General features: G+C 36.6%; 1 protein-coding gene across 1 annotated transcript; it reads right to left on the bottom strand.

The window, feature by feature from the left end:
• cpn1 (carboxypeptidase N, polypeptide 1) lies at positions 1-11,655 on the bottom strand. The gene is made up of 9 exons (XM_067369953.1): positions 11,241-11,655; positions 8,797-8,993; positions 7,995-8,150; positions 3,901-4,077; positions 3,090-3,201; positions 2,366-2,505; positions 1,208-1,307; positions 1,005-1,123; positions 1-905 (listed from the first exon to the last, which is right to left on the bottom strand). Exons 1-9 carry the CDS (start codon positions 11,638-11,640, stop codon positions 789-791), a joined length of 1,518 nt encoding a protein of 505 aa, XP_067226054.1. The 5' UTR covers positions 11,641-11,655; the 3' UTR covers positions 1-788.
• Positions 11,656-17,542: the final 5,887 nt, after the last annotated feature.

The raw sequence follows: 17,542 nt of genomic DNA, 5'->3' as shown, positions 1-17,542 counted from the left end.
CTTTATTAATCAACGTCTTTGCTGCTGACTTTCAATGATCCAAATCAGCTATACTAATAAGAAAAATATGCAGTACGCAACACAATATTATAATGCATTACTTTTAAAAGTAACTTTCCCCAACACTGTAAATGGTGAACTAAAATACGCCTGGTTTTGTCAAACAGCACATATTTACATGTAAAGATCATTAGAAGAAAATGTATATCCATGTGATAAAATAGTTGAAGTATGTATATAGTACCTTTATAAAAAATGTCAATACATTTTTACAAATATTCACACATGCACCAAGATGGTATATTAAACATGTTTTTCCTAAATACAACAATAATTGCCCAAAAATAGATAAAAAACAATCTTAGTATATTTTAAATGATCAAATGTTTATTTTATAATTATTTTCCACATAGGTGATAATTAATCTTATACCGACTGACTTCTTATCATATTCAGACATAATTTCCAGTAACATTCCATCTAAATGTCTTCATTAATCTATGACTAATTTCTCATAAAAAGAGAAATATTTGTTTACAATACCTACTTCTTCCTGTTCTTTTAATCAAAGCCTTTATATAACATTCATATATATTTAAGCTCCACAAGAATGTGAGAGCAAAATATGGATTTCACACACTTTTATGCATCTATACAAACAACAAAGAACCTGTATGACATAGGAAGGTGAGATTTGTCACAGTGACAGTCCATGTTTCCCTTTATTGTTCTTCAGTTTAAAAAGTAAAGACTTGTTTTGTCTGTGTTAAGAGAAGAGTCCTTGCTCTTTATCTTGGGCCAAGGTTGGTGGGAGGAATCTTAGCCGTCGATGGGCCCTTCTTGTTGGGATAACCTTTTATGTTCAAGTTTGTCCCTTTTGGTTGAACTTTCAAATAGAAATGCAACTGGAAAGAACAACAAATAAAAACTGTTAGTTTTTTATTGTGAAAAAAAAATATCATTAAAAAATAATGAATTTGTGTATTTGTGACGTTGTTTATCACCTGTACAGCTTCAGCCGGCCCCACTGTCACCATGCTGGTAAATGTTTGGTAACCTAGTGCAGAAGCCGTCACTGTGTAGGTGCCCGGCAAGAGCAGACGGAAGTAGTCTCCATTCGTCCCTGAGACAGCATCAGACTTATGAAATTAAGTATTCAAGCATGTACATACTACAAATTCAGCTTTTAATGTAGAACAACACTCACCGCTGGTGATATCGTGGTTTACGCCTGCCACCGAGATCACAGCATTGCTAATTTTGTTGTTGTTCTCATCATAAACCATGCCTTTTATCCCATGGTGAACCTGGAGGACAAGAGAGAATCATGATATGTCAACCCTCATGTTGTTTTCATGTCATTTCAACCCAGAAAGAGGATTTTCTTCTCCCCCGAAAATCCTAGTTAACGTTTTTGCATTGGACTAAAACTTGCTGACTTTGCTTACACAGTCAGGGTATAACATCTTAAACGTTTTCACGAAATGTGCAAATTTTTTGGACTTTTTGGTGGGTAGGGAGGTTTGTACTTGTGGCGTCCCCAGTCACAAATGTCTGGCCTACAAATAATTCCTTATAAATTTCTTGTTATGCTATGCTGTTGACAAATATTGGATTCAATCTATTTATCAGCTTGTTTTCTTTCAGTTAGCACAGGTTTTGTATTTCTTTTTGGAACTGATTGATCATAGGTCTCATTGATCTGAGCTTATGCACCTCAGTTTTTTTGAGGTGAATAAGCTTGAGTGAAATTTTTTCATGTGTATGAAAGTGCATATGCTCAGATCAGTAAAGCCTGAGATCAAAAAGAAATTCAAAACCTGTGCTTATTGAAAGAAAACAAGATGATAAAAAGATTGAATCCAATATTTGGTGAAAAAAAATTGCATAATGAGAGAATTACAAGCAATTTAAAAGGCCGGTCATTTTTGACTGGGAACACCAAATTAGGTAAAGGATATTCAGCACAGCAGAAGGGTTAAGCTTTCGTTACGGTCAGGCACAGCACTCAAAGTGGTAAACCGATTCCTTCCATTACTTTAAATGTGCTAGCGAGCAGTGTAGTGTTACTTGAACTCACAACGAGACCCCTGAAGGTTGATATCAATTTCACATTATAAGTATCTGGGGACAGGTTCATTACCTGCTGGTGCCACGGTGAACCAATTTGTCTTTCTTACCTGTGTCCACCAGAATACTAGCCCCCTTTTTACCCATTTGATTTTAAATACGATGCTCTCCAATTCCAGTTCTACATATTCTGACTGCAGAGTTGAAGTTTGAACTTCTACTTGTTACATTACAGCCAGACTGAGCTGAAACTAAAGCAGTAAAACAGTCAAATGTAAGAAGGGAAGTTCCTCACCTGCTCCATGTAGGACACCAGAGCCTCTCTGTTGGCCAGCCACTCACTGGCGAGAGCCGTCGCTGGAGGAAACTTATCACAGCTGAGCTCCAGAGTGATCTCAAAGCAGTTTGTGTGGAGGTAGTTGAAGTCCTGCATCCCTTCAGAAATATTGAGAAATAATTCTTAATCGCACATTAAAATGTATTATGTACAGCACAGTGTTGGCCAGGGGCAGAAACTGTTCAGGGTCAGAAATTAAGCAGGATTGGAAAAGATATGGAAAAGATGCCCCACATATTCAAAATATTCACTTTCACTAATCAACCATTTTTTATATGTCATATTTTTTTTAGAAAAGAATGTATGGAGCTCCTAAATCATATTTGCAAGAAAAAAAGCACACATATAAGAAATACTTCCACATGTGCATGGAAAAAACTGAAAGAAGACCGTTTTAGGGGATTCCAAAATATGACCTTATAAACGACAACAACAAAAACAACTTATTGAAAATTAATTTGAATATTGCCTCTTAAAGAAATATTTAATTTCACTGGTGAAATTACACTGGTGCTGGCACTAGTGAAAATCTTTTAACTAGAACACAATTACGTTCTCTTAAAGATAAAAGTGCTCGTAATTCCCAAATTTCAGCTAAATTACAAGACATTTAGATGAGACAAAACCACAAGCTTTGTTGAAGTAATTGAATAAGAACCGTGGTATGTAAAATATAACCCACCCTTAGAAAGAGAGTACCAGCTGGCTCCGTTTGTGATTCCTTCATCAAAGTAATCGCCGCAATTCCAGCCCTTATGCATCCAGCTGTGGGCATAAGAGTACGTCTTTGCCAACTACACACACACACACACACACACACACACAGTTGAAGTTTGTGATTTCTGTGCAACTACTCTGCTGAACAAAATAACACTTAATCCAGCCTAAACTGGTTTGCCGGTCTAGGTTGATCTCCCAGGGTTTTGGGCTCTTAGGAGACCATCTTAAACCAGGGGCTAGTTGCATAAACATAGCCACAATGTTAAGACTGTGTCTTAAGAACCGGTCTGACCAACAACGACCGACAGCAGTTAGTCAAGGCTCAATTAATAGTATCTACTTTTTTATCTACTTTTTTTTTACTTTTCTAAAAAGTAAAAAAAAAAAAAAAAGGGTTAATTGTCTAAGAAGTTTATGCAACTGGCCACAGATAAGACCAGTTTAAACCAGCTAAGACTAGGTTAGGTTGATTTAAGTTTTTTTTTTTTTTTTTTCTTTTCAGCAGGGGAGCCTCACCAAATGGAATTGCAAAAATAATGACATTTCAAACAGGCTTCTCAAACACCACCCATCTGCCGTTAGTCAAACTAACAGATAATCCCGCCCCCAAACTCAGACCATTGGTTGACTCTGTAATGGTTTGATAGTGCCATGGAATCAGTGTTTGGGGGAAATAAACTTACAAATGGCTTACTTACATTTGTGTGTGAACATTAAACTACATTAAAAGTAGAAAATTACACAAATGACAATTTAAAAAAACAACAACATACCTTTCGGAACATTTTATCATCAGGGGTGGCCGAGTATGTTGTTTTGCCTCTTATCCGGGGCTCGCGAGACTTATCGAAGGGGTAATTGGCGACTACAGCTCCACCGTGGAGGTTCGCCGACAGAATGAAGTTATAATTCTGCATCCATTTTATCACTGCTAAAGTCTCCGGCTCAACCTGGAAGAACCAAAAATGCAGGAAAAAACATTCCGACGTGAAAACACGAATGGCATGTGCAATATTTCAGCCTTTGTTTTAGGTTTTTGTGCCATGACACTCTAGCAGCGTTCTTGCAGCCTGTTTGGAATATTCCTTCAGCTCTGCTATCTGAGAGATCTGACATGTGTTACTAGAGGTGAAGGGATAATAAACCTCCACCTGACCCTGTTGCATTAAGTAAAATGAGTCTGGCCGGGCTCCTTAGAGATGGCTGCTGAGCTATTGATCCCGTCCGTACTCTGTTTTGAGGAGACTGTGTATTTATTATGCATGGATCTGTATATATAAACAGCCAAGTGTCCCTTTTGGCCCCAGCTGTCATTGAAGAGTCAGGTTTCATGCTGTGAACTCACACAGATGTTTTTCACCCTGCTCTGTCTGTGTAGTGCGAAACCCACACTAGGGTCAGAAGGTCACGAGCGAGGTTTGATGTGAGAGTGACAGCTCTTGACTCGCAGAGAAATGATTGGAACGTGTCATGCTCCTCCGACTGCAGTTCTTCTGTTGTTATCCTGAGGGACGTCTGGCTGCTTCTCCAAAGCTGGAGTTCTCATTTTAGACTGAGGAAAATACATAGTTGTTCCTGGAAAGAGCTGTTTGAATGGTTTGAATTATTCTAGCAGGGTCCAAAAGTCTTCCAAAAATCTGGGAATTCTTTCATTTTATTACATAAAATCAAAAAGAAACAGGTAATATTCTGTACTATTTATAGGTCAGTTTGTGACATTAAGCATGTGAACTACTTCCATTGAAGCACAAGATGTTCTTTGTAACATTCTCAAATCATGATGGATAGCATGGATCCTCACAGATGAGACTGACTTTCTAAAGGCTAACAAAAATATCCAGAGCTCATGATGAAGACTAACAGCAGTATAAGCTAAAAAAGTCCATTTACACAGGCCAAGGCTCTCGATTTTGTTAAAGGTGGGCCTGTTGGCAGTTGATAGAGAGCAGACCGGCAGAACGAGAGCTGGGTGGGTTACTGACAGACTAATGGAGAGCTTAAGTGTGCTGTCCAACTGTAAAAACAAAAAGGTTTTTCTTTGCAATGCAGAAAACTGGCACAATCTTGTATTTTACTTGAGATTGGAACACGGATATATATATGTGATGTCTATGTATAAAAGATTGTTAGTACATTTAAAAAGTCACCCCATGAAAACCTATACACAACATATACAGATTTCGTAGCTGAACTGGTAGAACATAATGTTACCAATGCACATGTCAAGGGCAGGCCAGCAGAACAGATCCACAGATATCTGAATCTGGGATTCATTCCAAGTCATTCACAAAGTCATTCACCACATGTCATGTTTGCACAATTATTAAATATTTGGATAATTTGAGGTTTTTTTCTACAGTGTTTTATTCCACAGATTTTCCTCCAAAATCAGTCCAATCATAGGTTTGATTCCCAGGGAACGCACATAATGATGGTAATTATTAACTATTCAAGCTCCTTAATGACTCCATTAATGATTCTTTTAGTACTTTTAAGGAATAAATAAAACTTTGGGGAGAAAAATGTAATTCCACTGACAAATGATGAGATGATTTCAATAATAAATAAATTTAAAACAATTCTTTAAAAAGTCTGAACAAATCAGACTAAACTGGTCGTGCTGCGTGTTTTTGATTCACTAAAAAGTTGGCCTACTGGCTCATAAGAGTCACGTGATTTCGAACTGGTTGCACTATATGTTTTTGATTTACTGAAAAGTATCATCTCATAAATTCATTCAGTTCTGGTATTTTTTTAAAAATGAAACCGGTTCTGAATAAGAACCCTGAGTCGCTTTAGGTAAAAGTGTCTAAATGAATTAATGTCAAAATATACACACACTACCGTTCAAAAGATTGTATAATATTTTTTAATGTCTTTAAAGGTGCCCTAGATTCAAAAATTTAATTTACCTCGGCATAATTAAATAAGAGTTCAGTACATGGGGGAAAAGACATACAGTGAGCCTCAAACTCCATTGTTTCCTCCTTCTTATATAAATCTCATTTGTTTAAAAGACCTCCAAAGAACAGGCGAATCTCAACATAACACCGACTGTTACGTAACATTACGGATTACGGATCATTAATATGTACGCCCCCAATATTTGCATATGCCAGCCCATGATTGAGGCATTACACAAGGGCAGCCAGTATTAACGTCTGGATGTGCACAGCTGAATCATCAGACTAGGTAAGCAAGCAAGGACAATAGCAAAAAATGGCAGATGGAGCAATAATAACTGACATGATTCATGATAACATGACATTTTTAGTGATATTTGTAAACTGTCTTTCTAAATGTTTCGTTGTCATGTTGCTAATATACTGTTAAATGTGGTTAAAGTTACCATAGTTTATTACTGTATTCACGGAAACAAGAGCGGTCGCTATTTTCATTTTTAAACACTTGCAGTCTGTATAATGCATAAACACAACTTCATTCTTTATAAATCTCTCCAACAGTGTAGCATTAGCCGTTAGCCACGGAGCACAGCCTCAAACTCATTCAGAATCAAATGTAAACATCCAAATAAATACTATACTTACGCGATTAGACATGCTGCATGATGAACACTCTGTAAAGATCCATTTTGAGGGTTATATTAGCTGTTTGAACTTTTTTTTATGTTGTTTAAGGCAAGCGCGAGCTCTTGGGGCGTGGAGCACAAGAATTAAAGGGCCACACACCCTGAATCAGCTCATTTCTAATGATGCCCCAAAATAGGCAGTTATAAAATGAATTAAAAAAATCTATGGGGTATTTTGAGCTGAAACTTCACAGACACATTCAGGGGACACCTTAGACTTATATTACATCTTGTAAAAAAAAAGTTCTAGGGCACCTTTAATGCTTACCAAGCATGCATTTATTTGATCAAAGATACAATAAAAACAGTAATACTGTGAAATATTATTGAAATTTAAAATAACTGTTTTCTAACTTAATATATTTTAAAATATAATTTATTCCTGTGATGGCAAAACTGCCATTATTCCAGATTTCAGTGTCACATGATCCTTCAGAAATCATTCTAATATGCTGATTTGGTGCTCAAGCAACATTTCTTATTATTATCAATGTTGAAAACAATTGTGATGCTTAATATTTTTGTGGAAACCGTGATACATTTTTTTTTTAGGATACTTTGATAAATGGAAAGTTCAAAAGAACAACATTTGTGTGAAATAAAAATCTTCATCAATTTAAAACATCCTTGCTGAATAAAAGTATTAATTTCTTTAAAGGTGTTCTAAGTGATCCTGGGTGGAGCAACTTCCTGTTGACGTTTGAAGTGTTGTCAAACAAAACAGAGGCTAGCTAGACCCTCCCTCTTCCTCCTCCTCCCCCTCCCCTCCGTGCTTCCTGAAACAGTCATGAATGCGCATTTAAAATCATTCTTGTCGGTTATTGGCTGGAGCATGTTTATTATGATTCGTGGTCCAGGCTGCACCAGTGTATTTTTATTGCCGTTTTCGGAGCTTGTGGCGACTACAGAGACCGTTTTTTTTTTTTACAGTGTGTTCAGGGGACAGGCAGCTAGCGGATAGTGAGGAAATGCTTGCTGTATGTGACAAAAAATGTTTTGGCTTCTTTCTGGCCTAAAAAAAATCACTTAGAGCATCTTTTAAAAAAAATCGTACTGACCCTTTTAAACAGTAGTGCACATAAATGGTTAGCATACGACATTTAATATATAAACATATTGTATGTTGTATCTTATATTATCTATCTCAATTTCAAAATTTCCAAACCGCTACACAAGCTATATAACTAACTGCTTGACTGGTCTCTCCCACTCATCTAATTTTAAACAGACACTGTCTCCTCTCCTATAGTAGTGTATGTGACACTGATAGATGATCACCTGTAATTCCCAGTTATCTGGCAGTGGCAGATGGTGGTTTTGGCCGTTGTGCTTCTCATAGTAGTACATCAGAGCATTCAGGTCTGGGAAGTTGCGGTTCAGGTCTACCTCCTTTGCATTTCCACGTCCCACTAAGTAGCCGTTGAATTCCGGACCCTTTAAGTCAGATAAAAAGCACATCATTTTTTATTCTTTAACTAACGTTTTGGGAAGGATATCACCTTACATTCTCACTATGTCAGGTGTTAAATTTATTTACCTCAAGTAGTATATTGTGCTTGTGTGTGTTGTGTAACCAAGTTAGAGCATGTTAAATAGATCCTGTCTGATGCTAAGGTATAGTTTCCTTTGCTAGTTTTTGTCTGGTCGACTGAGACGCATGATAACTGGGTGTGTGTGGCCACATTCAGCCACCATTTACTGCAGGACATATAATTAGTCTCAAAGATCAAGAAAGAGTCTGTATTACTGTAATTTTGCATTCTAGATGTGTGAACGTTGTAGGTGTATGGATGCTTTGTTCCAGAAAAAATTATGTGTGTGTTTTGTTATTTTTTTGTGAGTTATTCTGGTGTAATTAGTCTCAAAAGAAAGCCAGCAATGCACTCTGGGATACGGCTGATTCCTCCATAACAAACTGGAGGCCTCCAGAGACTTACAACACTCCCACACCACAGCTGACACACTGAATAAATAAGTGTATACATATGCATGCTCACATTCACACCACGAGCAGTTGGTCACGCATTTATGCATTTTAGTATACTTGTTTTACATTGTAGATTAGCTAAGGGCTGTATACCTGCCTGGCAGCCACCTCATATCCATCCGGGTTCATCGAAGGAAGGATGTGGATCCGTGTGTCGTGGATGAGGCGCGTGATTCGCTCGTTTCCTGCCCTGTATTCCTCACACAGGAACTGGGCTAAGTAGATGAGCAGCTCCCTGCCGAGCACCTCGTTCCCGTGCATGTTCCCAACGTACTTGAACTCTGGCTCCACTGAAAAACACAGGTCAGGTGACCGCCAGTCAGTAAGACATGAGGTCACAGGGTCACATCCGTGAATAGCATGCAAGCTCTGTGCATGCATATGTAGCAATTCAGAAAAAGCAACTGCATGAATTAAGGTCCAATATGCAATGCTAAGCTCTAAAGGTACTGCAAGAATTGCCTACTACATATTTAAAGAGATTTTGTGATCATTTACTCACCCTCATGTTGATCCATGACTTTCTTTCATGGAACACAACAGGAGAAATGTACATTTTAATACGATGAAAGCGAATGGGCTCTATAAAAGAACCATAAAAGTTCACACAACTTAAGCATTACATTCCAAGTCTCCTGAAGAACATACCATATTTATGCACAAAAAAAAATGATGGAACAACATGAGGGTGAATAAATGATGACAATTTTTCTTTTAGGTGAACTATCCCTTTAAAACAAATTATATGCGGTTGAGTATGCTGACACCGTAAATGCTAGTATCAAATATGAATGAATTAAAATTCATCATTTTCCTCCTACAAAAGCTTTCTGAGTGTTTAACAGCGCAGCAGGCCACTCTCATCGAAATTCCTGTCTCACAGCCAGTTGTCAGCTCATTATTCACAATTATCTCCTCTAACAAGTACCAGCAGATTTCCGTTTGTTCTTTTTTGATGCGGAAGTGAGTGACAGCGAGATCGCAAATCTAATTAGCCACTGTGTGCAGGCAGACTCATCAGGCACAGTCTTCCTATTAATCACCAAATAATTAAATTAACTGTGCTGTGCCACTGCTCAAAGAGTCACTAAATGGACATTAATGCATGAAACGCAAACATTGTTTGGAATCTAAAGGGTCAGGTCACGACGACTTTGCCCACTCTGCTGTACCGGTTCCTGTTTTTGTACTCTTTGTGGAACATGTATACATCCTGCAATTCTCTCAGAGGTTCTACCTTTGTATGCATATTGAAAAGAAAAGCAGATTTTTACACTGGAAAATGTTTTCATACTCAGTATTTTTGTCTTGTTGTGCAGTACAAATATCAAAACATTCTTAAATCAAGATACATTTACATGAGAAGCAAAATGACTTAATATCTTAAAGTTGTTTTCTGTGACTTTATGTTGTTTTAAGCATATTTTTGATAGATTTTTCAGAAAAGAAGACTTGATGTGTTGTCATTTTGCTTCTCAGGTAAATGCAACCTGATTTAAGAACGTTTAGATATTTGTGCTGGAAGACAAGACAAAAATTCAAAGTAAGAAAGTTATTTTTGCAGTGTATAAAACATCTAATGGCAAAGATTAATTTGTTTTCGTAAGCTTATTTATTAACTTCTTTTGTTTACAGATCTTAACTACTTCCAGTAGCAGAGCTGAAGTGTTTTGAATTTGAGTGAACAAAGGAACAAGGTCTACAGACTGAAACAAAGAGGGAGATTTTACTGCTCAGCAGCTGCTCTTTCATATTTCGTAAGATACATTGGAATTCTGAGTTATCTTTTATTTAAGAATCAGATGTTTCTCCTGAAATTCCTTATAAATGGAGACAACTGTTGGCATACAAAATTAAAATGGATAGCACAGCCCAGACAATTTGTTTTCTTTTTTCATAAGTAATGTTGGGATTTCTGACTTTTGATTCCAACTTTTTGCATCTTGGCCAGTCTGAGCTCAGTTTAAGAGATTGATCTCTTCTGGAACTCTATACATAAGATTAATGAGGTTTTGTTCTCAATGGAATCATCTGAGAAGCACAAGTGTCCATTTGCTGTCAGTTTCTAGGGGAAACAATCGAGCTATTAAAGATTCAGATTTTTCTTTCCTGTGGGAATGCTCTTGTTTTAGATCAATAATAAGGCTGATGTTTGCTCCTCTCTCCAATGGCTTCATATAACACACCACATCTCCAGGCACATACTCCTCCTTAAACCCATTACTGTCCGTTCTTAAATGCAATTTACTGTATGTGAGTGTTTAAGGAGCAACAAGATAAATCAAGTTGACGGTCAACATTGGCTGGCCAGACAAACTCATGAATAACCAGCCAAAGCTTTAGTTCGACAATTCTGTTAAGTGCATTTCTCAGAAAACAGCCCAAATTATGCAATCAAACCCAAATTATTGCTTCACCAATCAGCTCTGGCAGCCCTACAGCCTCAGTAGGAACATTTGTCAAACGTGCAAGAGTTTGCTTGAGCTATATGGGTGAGGAATTTAATGCCTTGGTACAAGAGTAAAGAAAAGACTCACATTCTTCATGGATGCCAGGATTATCACTGAACTCCAGGACATATAGGTGCCGTCCCTCCACACTGCGACCGATGCTGTAGATGCGAGTGATGTAGGGGCATTCGCTGTGGACAGCAAAAAGAGCCCTCACCAACTCCTCATAACCATGGTGCTGGAAGTCAGATGCCCCAGTCAGCAAAGCCTCCAGCCCCAGAAGCAGCGCCCCAATCCAGATCAGAGAGCTGCCTGACAGCATGGTCCCAGACTGCTCCGCAAACAGAGCGCCACTTCTTTTCCTCACTCTCTTTCTCAATCCTGCTCTCCCCGTTTGCCTCCTCCCTCTGGACCTCCTCTCATTCCCGCTTAGAAGAGCAAGTAAGGACGGCCCCTCCTCTCTCTCTCTCTTGATTTCCTCACCCATACCATTTGTGTGTGTTTACTCAATTGGCATTGTTGGAGAAGTGAGAGTTGACATCAAATTTGACACCTCAACTTTGGCTTTACGCTCCTCACACACTAATCCTCCCCCCTCTTGTGTTTTTCTGGCAGTGCTAGTTGAACGTTTCATTCCTGACCTGCGGTTAGTCTCTGACTAGGTTTTAAAAGCGTGATTACTGATGATTTAACTAAAGGGGAATAAAAGCAAACAGGAAAGGGGCGAAATGGAGGCTTTATTTTGGGGGAAAGGGATGTGATTAGCATTTACTCACCCACTTTCGCCCCAACACTAGCTCATTCATTAACTCAGAGTAAACACACTCTGATCCTGAGAGGTTAGACCACAGGGCATTCTAGGAAAACAGATCATGGGGGACCAAAGGTTTCAAATGAGTGTTGTGGAACTGGCCCCCTGAGGCCCTCCTCCCAACACCTCTACTATAATCCCCAGGAGTTGCTGTCCGTCACACTCACTATAACCTGAAAGTTAGTACGGCAGTTGTTGCTTTGTAACTGAATTTATATTCATTCTCAATAACACCACGGGTGAAAACGCAACACTTTTTGCGTTTGATCGAACAAGCAGGCTGTTTACTCAATTGCCCATGTGTTTGTGTCATTACTGACTAGCCATTTGGCTTAAAGCTCGCATGAAATTGTAGTTGAGATCATCTTTTCTTCCCTATTGTAATGTATATCCAAGTGAAACTACTTTTAGAACAAGAAAAATGTAGGTCGGGGCTTGATTTTGTCCATTGGGAATTGATTGGATTCGTTGGATTGTTGTGGTTTGCTATTGATCTCATGTGAGTGACAGTCATCCAAGGAAGGGGAAGTTAAAGGCATCATGAAATAAAAACTGATGGTTTTTATTTTTTATGGAATAGTGCATAAAAAAATATTTATCTGTGTACATTATTATTTTCTTAAAGGGTTAGTTCATCCAAAAATGAAAATAATGTCATGTATTACTCACCCTCATGTCGTTTCACACCCGTAAGACCTTTGTTAATCTTCAGAATGCAAATTAAGATATTTTTGTTGAAATCCGATGGCTCCGTGAGGCCTCCATAGGCAGCAATGATACTTCCTCTTTCTAGATCCATTAAAAGTACAATATGTAAAATTTTCCTATTCCTATTTCCTATCCTATTCTTTTGCACCGTCCGTTGAGATGGAGACCACATGTCCCAAGTTTCCGCTCTAAAACTTGGCGTCATCAAACTATGCCTTTGTTTTGAATAGGCTTCTAGCGACCTCTAGCGGAAAAAAAATATCACAGATTGTACCTTTAATGTACTAAAAACATTTTAAATCAGTTCATGTGAGTACAGTGGTTCAATATTAATATTATAAAGCGACGAGAATATTTTTGGTGCGCCAAAAAAACAAAATAACGACTTATTTAGTGATGGCCGATTTCAAAACACTGCTTCAGGAAGCTTCGGAGCATTATGGTTCGGAGCGCCAAAGTCACGTGATTTCAGCAGTTTAGTAATCTGACATGCGATCCGAATCATGATTCGATACAAAAGATTCATAACGCTCTGAAGCTTTCTAAAGCAGTGTTTTGAATTCGGCCATCACTATATAAGTCGTTATTTAGGTTTTTTTTGGCGCACCAAAAATATTCTCGTCACTTTATAGTATTAATATTGAACCACTGTACTCACATGAACTGATTTAAATATGTTTTTAGTACATTAATGGATCTTGAAAGAGGAAGTGACATTGCTGTCTATGCAGGCCTCACAGAGCCATTGTATTTGAACAAAAATATCTTAATTTGTGTTCCGAAGATTAACAAAGGTCTTAAGGGTGTGAAACGACATGAGGGTCAGTAATAAATGACATTATTTTCATTTTTGGGTGAACTAACCCTTTAAAGTATACATGAAGTTTTACAAATAATTACAAGTAAAATATAACAAAAAGCAAAAATATTTGTTTTAATGGGGGTATTGAATTTGTTGGGGGAAAGATAAACATTGTTACTAAAATATTAGTAGTCTAATAGTGCCATCCAGTGGATTATTGCCATAACAGCACATGCTGCAGTTAAAGGAATGCCTGCAAATAAACAAAAGGAACAACAATTTAGGTACATGATCGTGTGGAATTATTTTGTGACGAATGCAAACAAGTAGTAATGGTTCAGTATTGCACTCTTACTCATGGAGAGGGTTGACACTGAATCTTTGGATTCTAAAAGAAAAAACAACATTTGATTTTAGGGTGCAGTCATGAAATTGTTTTCCTGTAAAAATAACATAGAAAACTTAAACTTACGAGATTCGTACTCTCCATCACAACTGATAGCTAAAAAACAAAACAAAATAGTCATTTAATTAAATAATCCATCCCCCAAAAAATACCTGCTTCGTGATAGAGTATACCATGACTAAATGAACAATGACTGCTTTTTGACTCACATTTCTGTTCAAGGGCACACGTTTTATTTCCTGTGTTGGAGAAACAGATATTCAGATATGGAAATCAAAAATTGAACATTTCCAGTGCTCAATAGTTTTGGGACACTTATTACCATTTAATGTCTCAAGAGAATCGCTCACACAGTTTAGTTCAATGTCTGCTGGCCACTTCAAGCACATGTAGTCATTTCTGTAGTGAATCTCACATGAAGATGTTGATTCACGAGAACTACAAATTGAGTTTTTTCCATCCATTATCCTGAAGCATGAGTACTTTTCTGCAGTCTTCATCATTACAACAAAGAATTTGCACTTTTCTACAAAACAAAACATATTTTGAGAGTTAATATAATTTAAGTAAAAAGTTATTTCAAAAACATTATTTGTTGGATAGCCACACTATTCTAAATGTTGGCCATAAGACTCTTAATTAACTCTGTATTGCTCAGTTTATAACCCACAATGTACTCTGATATCTTTTAACCATAATGTAATGCAGAGATGGCTTTCAAGTGGAAAACAATCAGCAACTTGTTAAACATGCTTATGTCAGAGTCAGAAAATTGGATACCTGCATCATGTAATTACATCTATAATTACTCTTTTGACCATTCCCTCACACACACTTAAACCAAACTATACCACCACACTTGCCCCTACCATACCAATATCCCATCTAAATAGCAGCAAATGTGTTTTACAATACAACATGAACACACTAAGTATCCTATATTCTTAACATTTTTTTTAATATAAGTACATAAAGATACCTAAAATAAAGTGTGACTGAAAATTGTGAGCTGCTGGTGAAAAACTCCCCCACAATGTATACTGTGGGTGTGTGGGAACGCTCCGGTATGAGGGATCTAAGGTAGCTAGAGTGGTTTTTAACACATACCTATGAGGTTTTTAGAGCTTTCTGCCATTAGGTGAAAAAACACCTTACAATAACCACATGATACCAGGAATTATTCTTATCTGCAGCACAAATGTTGCAAAATGCCTTTGCAAGCACCACTAAATAGAAGACAGGGGGATCCCAGGGGGTTGTGTCTAAAACCACAACATTTTATCTGTAAACCTTTTTATGAACTGTCTAACTTCACACTGCAGGGAAACACATATGGTACTGGGTGTTTTATTTTTTGAATGTAGGAGTATGTAAAATTTATTTACCGTTTTGAAGTGCATTACAGCAAGGCCAAAGGCAAAAAATCAGCATCTGCCAACAGAAATAAAACACTTTAAAAAAACAGATATACAACATCATTTATAAATGGCATAGATAAAATCGCATTTTAAATACAATAATAACAACATTCAACCAAGAATTTTTACATTTTAGTATTATCATATAACACTTCAGCCAATAAAATTAACATGTTATGTCACATGCTGTCAAGGCTCCATTTTGAGTTCATTTTAGACTAGGAAATAGGCCTAGATATAAATTCAAAATTTTCTTTTTTCATTGTACATCCAAATGTGTTTTCTAAAGTTTTTGGTCATTTTTTAATGCACATTTTGTAAATTTATTAACTCAAATACCACAAAATCTCTGTCAGCATAAATGACAAAGTCCTTTAATGGATATTTTTTTCTGTATAGTTAGTTGCACTATTGTTCAGTACTGTCAGACTGTATAATAGCCTTTTTGCGTTTTAGGTTGATGTTAGTAAGTTTTACTAACAGAGAGGAAAAGTTGTACCTTTTCCATAAAGTATTGATGATATTGATGGCAGTGCATTAGAAAATAAGGTCATAGTAAGAAAAGAAGAAGCTGAAGATTGAGGATAGAAGCAGTGAGGGTGCATGATTTTCACTTGTGCTACAATCATTAATTTGGACTTCCAAGAAAGAAAAAAATGTTAAAGATTGTTTTAATATTTTTTTTAAAAACTAAGACATGGTTTGACTATTTTTCAGGCAGTGAAGTTGTATCTGAATTTGTGTCAAGATTTTGACATTTTCACATGAGTTCCAAATGAAATATAGTATCACAAGATGAAATGGAATGATAATAAAGCTTTTTAATGTTAAAACAACAACAACAAAAACAAAAACTCTAAGACCTTTTTGAGTTATAAATGATGAAATCCTAAAAAAGGTCAAAGGTCAGATATAAATCTAATTTTGGAAAATGATTTTAGCCTTAAATATATGTAAAATATAAAGTCATTAATTTTTTCTAACTGTGATAATTCATCCCATAGAGGGCTAAATTACATAGCATTATTATTATTTCAAGTTGGAACCAGAATCACCACATTTGGCCACTGACTACATACTGAATTCTGAGTGTTTGGTTTCATGTTCCAACTCCACTTGTATATTTAGTACCTTGGATATTGTATCTGTGATTCTGTGAAATTAATGAATGAGGCTTTTGGAAAAAATAAATAAATAAAAAAATTAAACTTTAAATTAAAATTAAGCAAAACTGCATTAAATTGATCAAAAGTGGCAGTAAAGACTTTTTTTAAAGAGTATAAGAGAAAAAAGAAAAAAGTACATATTCCAAATGTTTGAATGGTATAATTGTTGGTTGTTATAATTTAAAAATATATATATATATATATATATATATTTTCACACTTTCACAATATTTAAAAAGGTGCATGATTATTTCACTTGGATTAGATTATTATATTTTTATTTTAATAATTATAAGATTAAACATCTTTGTCTGTGATAATGTCAAAACAATAAAAAAAGACACTTCCAAAGACAACTGTATTTGTTATCTTCATATATAAAAGAAGTGAAATCTTACTCAGGGTTCTGCTGTACCTGACTTTTCTAGTCAGGTTTATCAGCACATGTACATACATTGCCCTGTCCTACTCACAACACCCCCTCCCAAGCTGAACTATACTACAGCAGATGTCATGTGAGGGTGGGCACTGAAACTTGCACAGCATATCACCATCATCACCTCTCAAACAATTTGGTGTAACACTGTTAAAGTCATTTGTGACCTCTTTCCCAGTGCCATCTCGAAGAAATCTCAGGCACATGTGAAGAAGAGCAACTAGTTTTTTCCCTCCACGGTATTTTTCTTTAAATTCCCATTCCCCCAATCAGAAAAAGTGCAAAGTTCACAAAAAGATAGACCTAACACAAGCCCATTCTCAAAATAAAGATCAAGCCCACCAAAAGCATCTAAAAAAAATGTGTTCATTGTGTGCGGTTATTCAATAGGACTGAATTGGCTTAAAGTCTACTTACATTACTGAATTACTCAGTACACCACAAAGATAATATTATAAATGGAATGTTTAACATCTTATTTGCTTGTTAGCACAATTACAGTAGGCTAATATGTTTAGCATTTATCATAAGCAACTTCATAGTGGGCATGTCAGGGCATGCCCCACTGCTGTCAAGAGCTGTCTAATGACATTTAATTCCTATAAATTTATGCTGTAAAGATAAAAGGTATTGAAACAACAC

This window comes from Chanodichthys erythropterus, chromosome 19, assembly GCF_024489055.1.
Source record: "Chanodichthys erythropterus isolate Z2021 chromosome 19, ASM2448905v1, whole genome shotgun sequence".
NCBI classification, from domain to species: Eukaryota; Metazoa; Chordata; class Actinopteri; order Cypriniformes; family Xenocyprididae; genus Chanodichthys; species Chanodichthys erythropterus.
This window is presented reverse-complemented; position numbering and strand designations above follow the sequence as displayed.